We start from the raw sequence: 13,122 nt of genomic DNA on the forward strand, positions 1-13,122 counted from the left end.
ACTAAATGTGTTGTCAGTTCTATTTGTAGCACTGTCAAGTATGGGTTACACAACTACGAGTTTCCATCAAAGACATAAAATAATATTCTGAAGATTTTGTAACTATCGAATTGAGTGGGAAGAGAAAAGTAATGCCAAGAACTTCTAAAATCTGAGAAGCTTCTGCTTCTCAACAGAAAGTATCATTTTTTGAAAGGTTAAACAGAGCCAAAAGAAGAAAACTAGCAAATACCATTTTAGAAAAAACTTCTGAAGTTTTCGGAAAACAAACAGTTCAGCCAAAATTTCTCAAAAGAATTATTTTGATTTTAGTCTCATTCCTTTCTTGTGCTGATTTATCCAATGGCATGATCACTAAATGAAGGAAGAATTACATCTGTTATTTGCTAAGACATCTCATGTAGGAGCCCATCATCAGTTTAAGTGGTTTGTAAGAACTTCACAGTTTAGCAGAGATCTTTTTACTTTTTTGTGAAACAGACTGTCCCACCCCCAACAATAAACACATGATCTTTTCATCCACTACGCCCCTGTATTATAGCATTTCAGCTGATTGCAATCCATTTTGGTACCAACGTATTTTGGTGAAAACCTCCCTCAATCTCTGTTTTCAACAGATTTTATGTTATGCTAAAAACGATCCCCAATGTTTGTTTGTTAACATACTTACGAGCACCTCCCTCTATTGCTTGGTATTACACATACTTTTATAAATTAGGTCTTTTTTTGCTCTCTACTGCAAGCAAAGCATTCACTATGCCATATCAGATGCCAAACTATCAGCAATAGCTAACAGACTTCAAATGTCACAGCCCAGAAATAAACACACTAAGTCCATCAAACCATCTCCTTAAATTATATTACCAAATGAAAGACCATCACTTAAAAAGCACATGCTCCCCATTCACAATAAGCAAATAAATGGAAAGTACAATTTCCTTTCTCTACATACACAGTACACTTCAGTTTATGGAAACGAGAGAAATATAATACAGCTTCCAGGTTTGCCACTCCATCTCAACCTGGTTGTAGACTTGTGGCATTGGTTGAGGCAAATATGCACAACAAAAGAACATCAATTGATCTGGTGGAAGAGAAGTGGGGGGGGGGGGGGATTCTCTTCATCAAGTTGTGTGTGTGTGTGTGTGTGTGTGTGTGTGTGTGTGTGAGAGAGAGAGAGAGAGAGAGAGAGAGAGAGAGAGAGAGAGAGAGAGAGAGAGGGAGGGGGGGAGAGAGAGAGAGAGAGAGAGAGAGAGAGAGAGAGAGAGAGAGAGAGAGAGAGGGAGGGGGGGGGGGAGAGAGAGAGAGAGAGAGAGAGAGAGAGATTGGGGGGAGGGGGACTAAGGCTAGGGCTAACTTTCACACTAACCCATTTTACACAACACAATGCGCAAAAATGCAAAATGATATAATGTAGCATAGCTTCTGGCAATATAAGCTGCATTATATTTGCAACTCAAAGGCTTGTAAGTCGAATAAATAACTACACAAAAATTCTTACCATTGGAACTTAAATGAAAAACTGAATTTCTGTTCTCCACTTCATTAAAAGATAATTGCTCAAACCAAAAAATTACATACAATGATAAACAAATACTTGTTTATAAATGCCTATAACAACATTTCCCAATTTTTGGTGACAGGCAACAAATTCTGTACAATGACCACTGGAAAAAAAATGTATTTACAACAAATATTTCAGGTTGGTTTCACAATTGTTTTTTCAGGGTAGGGTACATACTTAGTTAATTAACAGGATATCATTCCAAATCTATTAACAAGCAACACTACAGAACTACTCTGTTTATAACTTTAAAACACCAACTGAGTCCAGTGGGATTAATAAGACCCAGACAAACCAAAATCAGATTCTAATTATCTAAAAAACTTTTATGGAAATCACTTATGCAGCAGAGTACACTCAGTCAGGACAGTATAGTCAACTGATTAAAAATACATAGTGTAACTGGATTGATTTTCAAGTTCACATTCACAATAATAGGCAGACAAAATGCACAAACAGTCTGCTAACACTGCCAAGTTTGAAGGGGGGGAGGGGGGGGGGGAGGGAGAGGGGGGGGGGGAGAGAGAGAGAGAGAGAGAGAGAGAGAGAGAGAGAGAGAGAGAGAGAGAAGAGAAGAGAGAGTGAGAGAGAGAGAGAGAGAGAGCATAAAAGTGACATCCCACAATCAGATTTATTATAAATGCGAAAGCTTCTATAAAAAATGCATTCACAAAGTGACTGGCAAAATGGGAAAGAGCATAATACCATGTAAATCAACTAAAACAGAACACGAAGTCCAGCTGTCTCATGCCTCTATAACATTTTTCTTGTAAATCAATGACTCACCAATCATCCTTCCCATACGTTGGATAACTAAAAGAAACAGTACACGACAGTGAGCTACGGCAAAGGTTATTGATGTAATGGATTACTGATAGCAAGTAATTACAACAGCATAATTAATTAAACATGCACCTTAAAGTGACATAATTTACAGGTCCAAGAAGTTAAGACCAGGTAAAGAACTATTTGTTATAAAAGATCCAGACAGATTAAACCTGTTTACCAGACCAAGACTCAACCTTGAACCATTTGTGGGCAATTCTCTACCTAAACACGTTATCCAATCAAGATTCACGACAAACTTTCACAGTTTCGATTTTCTCAGTGCCTCTCCCCTACCCACTATTGTGGGAAATTGCAGTAGCCAATCTTTAAAAGTGTCAGTTCACATCACAAATACACTGTTTGTGAAACTTTTCTACTCCATAATGTACTTTGGACTTTCCTGAACATTTTGGTATATGATACATTAAAATCAAACAATTGTGAGACCTTCAAATAATATTTTGAATGTTGACATGTGACTGTCAAATTTCGTGGCTACGCATATACTGCCACAGTTGAGCAGTCATATATTGGGAACTACACAGTCTAGAAGGCTGTGGATTGCTTTGTTTTGCGCCTTTTGCTATGTCCCAGAAGTTGGCATTATGAACAAACAAATCAGTCCTTTGTTTCTGACACTAGTTTTCGTTGAAAATATTGTGATTATCAGCTATTTTTGCAGTAAGCTAACTTCTATTGCTTTTTATATGTAAATAAAATGACTAAGGATAAAAGTAACTTCAAGAAACGCAGAAGAACAGATTAGTTCATAAGCAGCTGTGTATAAAAAATCATGAGGGGACAAATGAGGAATGACAGTAAAAGGAGCAGTTAACATTATCCAGCATTCAACATTATCCAGCATTCGCAGAAGGAGAGAGGTGTCAGATATGTGAATTACTTAGGTGATGGAGACAGCAAGGCTTTCACTGCAGTACAAAACAGTAAGCCATAAGATGTTCCTATACAAAAACTTGAGTGTGTAAGACACGTCAAGAAAAGGATGGGAACACGTCTATGTAACCTAAAAACCAAGCTGGGTAACACAAAACTGTCTGACGGCAAGACAACAAAATGTACTGGAAGACTAATGGGCAAAGTAATTGATGAATTACAGGAATATTATGGGAAGGCCATTAGAGATAACTGTGGCAATTTAGAGGAGATGAAAAGAGGTGTGTGGAACACTTTCTTTCATCAAATATCAACCAATGAAAAACCATGTCATGCTTTGTGTTGTGAGTTAACAAGCATTGTGCTCCCATTTAAATACATGGCCAAAAGAGTCAGCCTTCAGGTATTGTGAAACAAACCCTGTCGTCCAGAACGGCATGCCACGAAGGGCACAGATTCACCACAAGATGGGGAAACACACAAGCGTCTATTGAGGCCTAAGCGCTGTAGTGTGCGAGTGAGACAGACGAGAACCTACGTCAAAGGGAAATTCAGTAGAAGCCTTTTGTGGCCAAAGAGAGGTAGCAGTGTTAAATGTGGCAGACCTAAGTTTGGCCACAAGGAGAAACATTTATGGAAACTATTTAATTCTGTAGTAATTCAGGGAATTAAGCCACAGTAATTTTAATCTACCATCCTTCATAAATTTTCATGGCGATTCCAATAAAACTTGAATATTGATCATATCTATAAAAGTTTAGGATTTACTGTTAAAGTGAAATTCAAAAGTTTTTTAACAAAGACCTGAATGCTAAAATCTGAACACTTTAGGCGATCTTAACGATCGACATTTCATATAGAAGCGCATCACTAAAATGACAAACGTTGTTCGCATCAACTCTGTAACTTTATTTGTTTAAAAGATATAGTAAATTTAAATTATCAGTATTTTCAGTTAAGCATCGGATCATCATTTCCTCCACACAAAACACATTGAACGATGATAGCAAGACACCTTACTGAATCATTAAGTACCAGAATATTTGCTGTAAAGTTTAGTGCATAATTGTGTGAATCTATTTATTGCGCCTATCGCGACTCAGCATCTCTGCTATATGGTGAGGAGCAACTTTCCTTAATAGTTACTTTTGTTCTTTGTTTATCAGAAAGCACATTGGTGCAAGGCTACTGGCCGTGACATTCAAAGCTACGAAGGAAACTGTTTTGGTTTTATGTACCAGAATTTAACATTTATTATGTAATGGATATTATTGTTACTTTATTCAGAATGTGAAAGAGGTCAAGCTTTTATTATTTAAATATGTTAAAATGTAAAATAATGTATAATAAGCTGTAGCCAATCAGATGGACAGCCTCAGGAAATTGAACTGCCCTAGTCAGTTGAGCGGAGATGTTCAGCACGCGGGAAAATGCAGCCGGGGACGGGCAGAGAGATAGTTCTGGTCTAGACACCAAAGAGTACAGTTCAGCTGGACACAATAAAGTAAACAGTTCAGATTGAGACACGAAAGCGGACGATCTGTCTTTAGGCAGCTAGGAAGTGAAACGACTTTGAAAATTTTGCGTTGTGTGGTATCACAGGACTTAGTCTCTGAGTGGTAAGCAGCCATGCATCTGGTGTGAACTCTAACTTTCCGAGTAAATATCAAGGTGGAGTATTGGACTTGTGTTTCACAATGAGACTGTGAATGATCGAACTGTGTCAAATGGATATGCGCTTGAGTGTAACAGTAACTCTAAACATGACCACTTTTGCTATCAGTTTGCTTTCTGAATAAACATTATTCTAACCAAATCGCAACTGAATGGCCTACATCTTTTATGGGTCGTTAATTTAGTTCCCGATATTATTATTACTGTTTTTATATGCTATGTTAACTTTGTATTTCGCAAACTTGCCATCAGCCAGAGAATTTAACCAAAGGGTCACAAGTGTCTAATTTAGGGCGTATGATGCGACACGTGCGGTTCAACCCCTAGATGAGTTTGAGCGAAGACATTTCGACGAAGAGGAACCACATGTGAACCCGAAAATCTTTAGGATGTTAGCTTGCAGTGTCCACCTCCACCAAACACTTGGTGTAAATATAGGCAAGCTGAATTTTCTGGCACCCTGCATGAATTTACACATAAAACATTCTCTTCCTTTTGCAGTAATGGAGGCAATCAAACCTATTTACAGAGATTTGGCAAATCCTGAGCTACTAAAGAAGTGTTTACATGGAAAGACCCAGAAGGTGAATGAGTCCTTCAATAATGTTGTGTGGTGTTGTGTGCCTAAAAATGTATTTGTTCGCCGTATGACTCTAAAGTTACCACTGTCTTACGCTGCAATAACTTTTAATAGTGGGAACTATGAAAGACTTAAGGTTCTGGAGGAGTTATGGGTAAGATTTGGACAGAACAAAGTTAAAGGACTGCGGGAACTGGATGAGCTCCATGTATGCGAAGCAGAGTTAGCTGCACAGCAAATGATAAAAGAAGCAAGAAAGAAAAAGAGGAGGCAAGCACTGGGCTGTTGCGACACTGAATAAGAGACAGACTATGGACCAGGACAATTCTAGTACATAAAAGACGCAGAAATGTAAGTCAGTATAAGAAATTGTAATAGAAAATGTTTTAAACCTCAATATATCTGAACTTCATTTTTTGCAATATATGGCCCATTTTCAAAAAAATTCTGATGGTGGAGACATGAAATTTTCACAGCATGCCAAGTGAGAGATTCAACACATATGGAACTAAAATAATTAAAATAACCTGAGTTGTTATGTCAAAAAAACTGAGTGTTTGGGGAAAAACATGCCCCAGAATACAATTTAACTAATAATTGTAGTTCAGTGTATCTAGAAAGGTGCATTCAATAATTGTGGAAAACTGTTGGTGTCTTAAAAAGTTTCCAAGATAATAGGTCACAAAATTCGATAATTTAACAGGGCATATAATGCCCCTTAACAATAATTGTGTTACACAAAAGGTAGACTCAACTGCAGGTACTAATGCAACAGTGCCTGAACTTATGTTTGGTTACATATTAAGAAAATCGCAATATTAAACCAACAACAATTGTGAGAAATACACACAAAAAAGATGTCACTAAAATTTAGGTAATACAGTTTTATGTCTGCCACCTTTTAATCTCTTATGTGCTCTGGATAGGCACATACAAAGACCTTTAACACAGCCAAAAAGACATAAATAACAGCTACTTGCGTCACACAAGTGAAATAATTCAATACCAAAGCAAGTGCATTTCACTGGTATGTACTACTGACAGAGAACTGCCCTTTCCACAGTAACAGCAATTCATCATCAGGGGATAATTCATGTTCAGGAAATTAAATTTTTTTCTGTAGATGACCAACGACAGCAGGAATACCACAGTCTTTTGTATAATGAAGGAACTTCAAGAGAAGACTAAATCTGCTTTCCAACATAACTAAATCAGCTTTCCGACATAAATTTCAGGAGAATTAGTGTTTCAAGGTCTTCTTTCCTTGAATAATACACTTCGAAGTCCGGTTTTTGAATAATCCATTGGAGGTATAAAAAAACTACTTCTTCTTCTTCTGCTGCTTTTACAGCCTCACTGTACTCATCAATCAACATTTTATGGTCATTTTCAATAGACTTTCTTTCCAAATTACCCAGTATCTTTTCATTTGTTCTGATCTTTTTTGTTATTCCTTATCTGTAAATACCCATTTAAATGCTTGCCATTCATATATTTTTGATTTAAATCTTATTTTTATGTTTTCAGTTTCTTTAAATTTTCGATTTTGTTTTGCATATCATCCAGGATTAATTCTAGCTCTTCCGTATCCTCCCTGGTTTCCTCTACCCACCCTACTTGTGCTTAATGTTCTGAAGATTCTGGGTAATTTTTCTTGGTAATCTAATTCCTGGTGTCCCCATAAAGCGAAGAAAAAAAGAAGAGGAGGAACAGCAAGAGAAATCATTTTTTCCCTGTATAGCATCTAGAATGGGCTCCAGTTCGTTGTACACCACTTCACATGACACTATCCACCACTGTCCATCTTTTGGATATTTCTTATTGTTCTAGCTATTCTTCTCTCTCCTTTCACGATTTTGTCGATCCTGTTTTTTTGGACAATGCTGAAAAGCGTCTTACTTCTGTATGTCACCTTTGATTGACGTTTTTATTTAGTTTTGACTGACAGTCATTTTTTTTATTGCACGTATATCATGTTGATTTTAGAGGTTTTATCATTTTGTTAATTCTTTCTCGCCATGCAGGTTTCTAGCCCAAGTTGTACGTTATAATTTCTCCTAGGTATTTAAACTGTTTCACCACTCTTAATTTCTCATTATTTACTATTATGTGGCTGATTACTAGTAGATCTGCTCCATTACCTCAGTCTTTTCAAATGATATCTGGAGTCCTATCTTTTGTGGTATATTTTATTTGATATTCCTGGTTCCAATTCTAATGTTTTTAGGATTCTTCTCGAACAATTCCTGTTTCACGTACTCCAGAGCACAGTGGAAATGTAATGGCACTAGAACTATCTTCCCGTCTTAACCTTGTTTTAGACACAAACAGCTCACAATATTTCTCCTCTGAACTTTACTTTAGATTTGGTGCTTGTTACAGTTAAGTTTATCATTTTTAGTAATTAAGGACAGAGACTGATATCTTGTAGTATCTTCATCATTGAAGATCTGCGGATACAATCATAAGCTTTTCTGAAATCTACAAAGGTTATTAAAAGTTTTTGTGTCTGTTTGTAGTAATCCATTACCAATTTTAAAGTGATTATCTGTTCTGGGCAGCTTCTCCAGGGTCTAAATCCTTCATGGTATTCACCTATTTCCACTTCAGTTTAATTTTTAAGATTATAGAGACTTCTGGACATTTCTTTATAAGTGATCTCCGAAAGGAAAATTCCTCTACAGTTGTCTGGCAAAATCAAACAATGGAAAATCCAGGAAGGAATGTAACAATATTAGAGAAGGAAAGTTGCCGCTCATCGCATAGCACAGATGCGGAGTTTCAGATAAGTACGAGGTGCATTCAAGTTCTAAGGCCTCTGATTTTTTTTCTCCGGACTGGAAAGAGATAGAAACACGCGCATTGTTTTAAAATGAGGCCGCGTTTATTGTCAATACGTCCCAGAGATGGCAGCACCGTATGGCAGATGGAATTTTACCGCCAGCGGCGAGAATGAGAACTGTTTTAAATACTTAAAATGGCAACGTTTTCCTTACTTGAACAGCGTGCAATAATTCGTCTTCTGAACTTGTGAGGTGTGAAACCAATTGAAATTCATCGATAGTTGAAGGAGACATGTGGTGATGGAGTTACGGATGTGTCGAAAGTGCGTTCGTGGGTGTGACAGTTTAATGAAGGCAGAACATCATGTGACAACAAACCGAAACAACCTCGGGCTCGCACAAGCCGGTCTGACGACATGATCGAGAAAGTGGAGAGAATTGTTTTGGGGGATCGCCGAATGACTGTTGAACAGATCGCCTCCAGAGTTGGCATTTCTGTGGGTTCTGTGCACACAAGCCTGCATGACGACCTGAAAATGCGAAAAGTGTCATCCAGGTGGGTGCCACAAATGCTGACAGACGACCACATGGCTGCCCGTGTGGAATGTTGCCAAGCAATGTTGACGCGCAATGACAGCATGAATGGGACTTTCTTTTCGTCGGTTGTGACAATGGATGAGACGTGGACGCCATTTTTCAATCCAGAAACAAAGCGCCAGTCAGCTCAATGGAAGCACACAGATTCACCGCCACCAAAAAAATTTCGGGTAACCGCTAGTGCTGAAAAAATGATTGTGTCCATGTTTGGGACAGCGAGGGCGTAATCCTTACCCATTGCGTTCCAAAGGGCACTACGGTAACAGGTGCATCCTACGAAAATGTTTTGAAGAACAAATTCCTTTCTGCACTGCAACAAAAACGTCCAGGAAGGGCTGCGCGTGTGCTGTTTCACCAAGACAACGCACCCGCACATCGAGCTAACGTTACACAACAGTTTCTTCGTGATAACAACTTTGAAGTGATTCCTCATGCTCCCTACTCACCAGACCTGGCTCCTAGTGACTTTTGGCTTTTTCCAACAATGAAAGACACTCTCCGTGGCCACACATTAACCAGCCATGCTGCTATTGCCTCAGCGATTTTCCAGTGGTGAAAACAGACTCCTAAAGAAGCCTTCGCCGCTGCCATGGAATCATGGCGTCAGCGTTGTGAAAAATGTGTACGTCTGCAGGGCGATTACGTCGAGAAGTAACGCCAGTTTCATCGATTTCGAGTGAGTAGTTAATTAGAAAAAAAATCGGAGGCCTTAGAACTTGAATGCACCTCGTACAACAAAAAGATTCTCACAATTATAGCTTTCAGCCATTAACACTTCAGTGACCAAGCACGAGTATTGGTTGGGCCACAGAACTGCTTCGAAACGACCGCACCCGATTATAGGTTGGGTGGTTGTTGGATGCCGCTCACAGCCTATTAGCCGTCCGAAAGCAGGCCGGTTACTGTGGTAGTGCTGCACGGAATACCTGTCTATATGTCCCTTGACTGCCGCTCCCCTCTGTGTTCTGGTTTTAGAACTATGTCAAAAGAAATGGCAAGACACGCATAGCAGCTTCTGTGACACGCTGCGCCATTATGCATTGGTGTAACCGTGAGTTTCAAATGTTCTCGTTACTCTTTGCCGCTTTCTTGTTAATTTTTTAATTATTATTATTATTATTTTCAAATTATTATTATTAATTATTTTCAAATATGTCGCATTTTCTGAGTGAGAAAGAAATTTTAAAAGCCTTAGAAGAAGAATTGGATGATTCTGGTTCTGAGTGGGAAATATTTGAATGTGAAGTGAATGAAGAGGATTCAGATACAGGTAAGGAGCTGTCTAGTGCAGTTTTTCTTCAGTATTATTATTACGACTTATATTGCTCGAGTTGTTTCAGTTAGCAGAGAGTTTATTTCTGTTCGTCTTGTCTATCTTGCACAGGAATCTGATGAGGCTGCATCTGTGCAGCCCGTGTTTATTGAACAAAGTACATCCTCTGTACACAGGTGTTGGCTGCAACACAGCTGTCTGTACCTCCAACAAAGAGGCAACGAATTTCGCGAAAAAAACCCACTGATGCCAAATTAGGTCGGAAATTTGCTGACGATCAGCCTACTGTGCCACAATTTGTAGAGAAAAGTGGAGTAATGGTAGCTGTTCATGAGAATTCCACTCCTGTTGGTGTGTTTTCGATGTTTTCCCCCGATTCCATAACGAAACACAAAATCTGAAACAAATGGCTGTCCAAAGTCTGTTTATGACAAACTCAAAGCAACTTCCAGGGTAAAGCTTCACAGTTTTCGTAATTCATGGGTGGGAGTAAAGCTGCACAAAATTTATATGTTTTTTGGCATATTTATACACATGTGTCTTGTGAAAAAACCAAAACTGGCAGGTTACTGGTCTACCAACAATTTTATTTCAACCTCTTTCCCTGGTTCTGTTATGGTCAGAAACAGATTCAAGGCAATATTATCAATGCTGTATTTGAATAACAATGCAACTTACATTCCGAAAAGTCAACCTCAGCACGACCCCATGCATAAAACCATGCCAATCATGGATCATTTCTTATTAGAATCACAAAAATCATTTAACCCATCAGAAAACCTCGCTATTGACAAAGGCATGTGTGGTTTCCGTGGAAGAGAGGTATTTCAGGTTTACATAAAAAATAAACCTGACAAGTATGGAATCAAGATGTTTATTGTGTTATTGGTTATGTTCTTAGATTGGAGGTATATGCTGGGAAAGGAACACAAGACAAATCCATAATACCGTTATTTGAGATGTTGCTAGCGGATTACCTGGGAAAAGGCCACACTGTTTACATGGACAGATTTTGTAGTTCACCAGCAGTATTCGATTTTCTGTGGCAACATAAAACGAAAGCAGTAGATACATGCCTGACTAACTGGAAAGACCTACGAAACAACATTGTTTACAAAAAAAACTGAAAAGGTAAGAGTCTGTGTCAATGAGGAGGAATCATCTGCTTTGTTTGAAGTGGAAAGACCTAAGAGATGTGCTATGCCTGTCCACTGTGCACAAATTGCCCAGATGACACGTCTGTTCCTACAAAGGAAGGTATCAAAGCAAAATCAAAACCAGATGCCATTCTTGAAAGTAATATTTACGAAATGGAGGTCACTAGGTGTGATCAAATGATGCATTTAGGAGGAAACAGATGAAGTGGAAGAAATTGTTCTTCCACATGCTTTTAATGGCTGCAACAAATGCATTTGCCTTATACTGGGAAACCAGGACCCCTGCTCAAAGACAGAGCTGCCATTTCTCCACTTTTCTAAGACAAATTGGTGAAGGACTGATTCACAAAGGTACAAATTTGGCACTAGACAATGTTCCTAGTGAAATTCACAGTAACATACTTCTAGGACGGCACTTTGCAGAAAAATTATCAGCCACTGAGAAGGAGCGTCCAACTAGTGTGTGTAAAGTTTGCTCTGAGAAAACAAAAAAATCTAGTGGTCAAGCAGGTAGGAAGGAAATCAGCTGGTGGTGTCCAGACTGCAATGTACCACTCTGCATCCCAGAATGCTTCAAAATCTTTTGTGAAACCGAAATCATACATTTGATGTTTGTTGTTATTAATTCTGTCATCAACCAATATAATTAAAATAAACCTTAAAGACTTTTTTGTTCATAATATGTTTTCTGTTTCAAGAAATCTTGAATAGGAATGTGCCAGTGACGTTTCACAAAAACACTAAAAATGGCTGATTCACTGGGCCAAGAGTGTGTCCAAACACACATGAACGTAACTCGCACACACGACTGCAATCTCAGGCAACTGCGTCGTTTCAGCTGCCTGAGACTGCAGTCGTGTGTGTGAGTTGGGTTTGCACGAGCCTATCTGCAACTCAGCATCTCCGCTATATGGTGGGTGGCAACTTTCCTTGTCTACAGTTGTCTGGATTTGCTTTGTATCTTCTTTTGTGTAGTGGATGGAATACAGTTGTAGTCCAATGTTCTGGTAGCTGTCCTATGTCCATACCATCTCTACACATTGATGTAATGATACGATCAATGGTTCTGCAGTGCATTTCCAAAGCTTCGTAAATGTTTGATCTTCTCCACTTGCTTTGTAGTTTTTTAACTCTTTCAAAGCTTTGCAGACTTCATGGATTTCAGGTGGATTTATATCTCCTGTTAGTGTTTTAACAGATATATCTGGGTTTACTTGAAGTACAGCAGTTCTGGGAAATCACAACTTAGTAATTTGTTAAATGTTTCTGCTAAAATTTCTATGATTTTTCTACTGCTATGGGCCACCTTATTATTTTTATCTTAATGCTGGAGAGTCATGTCTTTGTAGTTGTCTCATATAAAATAAAGTGAAAATATTAAGAGGATATGGAGGCTCCCCAAAAGAACTTCGTACATCTGCAGTTACTGTGAAACGGAATGGACTTCTATCTACAACACAATTACCAGGCTACAATCCTGTAGAACCACAACTATTGTCAGTTGTCATCAGCTGTTCTTTGACACCCCTTTCACCACTTAATATTTCTGAGTCACTGTCATTAGCTATCATCATCACTGTTTTCACCACTACTCGAAACATTATTACTAGACCACTCACTATCACTTCTGTTCAATAACCTCCCAATGTTCTCTTCACAGAAAGACGAAGAATATTCATGCTTGGACAAGTTACACTTGTTCATCTTCTGCCTATCCTTGCTATCACTTAGCAGAAACTAGAATAATTAAAAATGGTTATATGTAAGGAAAA

The 13,122-nt window shown here is 38.4% G+C and overlaps 1 protein-coding gene across 3 annotated transcripts in view; it reads right to left on the reverse strand.

Annotated features, from left to right (window-relative positions):
• The window catches only part of LOC124804632, a 100,016-nt gene that overhangs the window by 47,551 nt on the left and 39,343 nt on the right, over positions 1-13,122 (reverse strand). The window contains exon 5 of one of the 3 annotated variants that reach the window (XM_047264844.1): positions 2,351-2,377. The exons of the other annotated variants lie outside the window; for them this stretch is intronic. Coding sequence (XP_047120800.1) covers positions 2,351-2,377 — 27 coding nt within the window. The remainder of the gene's footprint in view (positions 1-2,350; positions 2,378-13,122) is intronic. 3 annotated transcript variants of the gene reach the window in all.

This window comes from Schistocerca piceifrons, chromosome 7 (assembly GCF_021461385.2).
Source record: "Schistocerca piceifrons isolate TAMUIC-IGC-003096 chromosome 7, iqSchPice1.1, whole genome shotgun sequence".
Classification (NCBI taxonomy): domain Eukaryota; kingdom Metazoa; phylum Arthropoda; class Insecta; order Orthoptera; family Acrididae; genus Schistocerca; species Schistocerca piceifrons.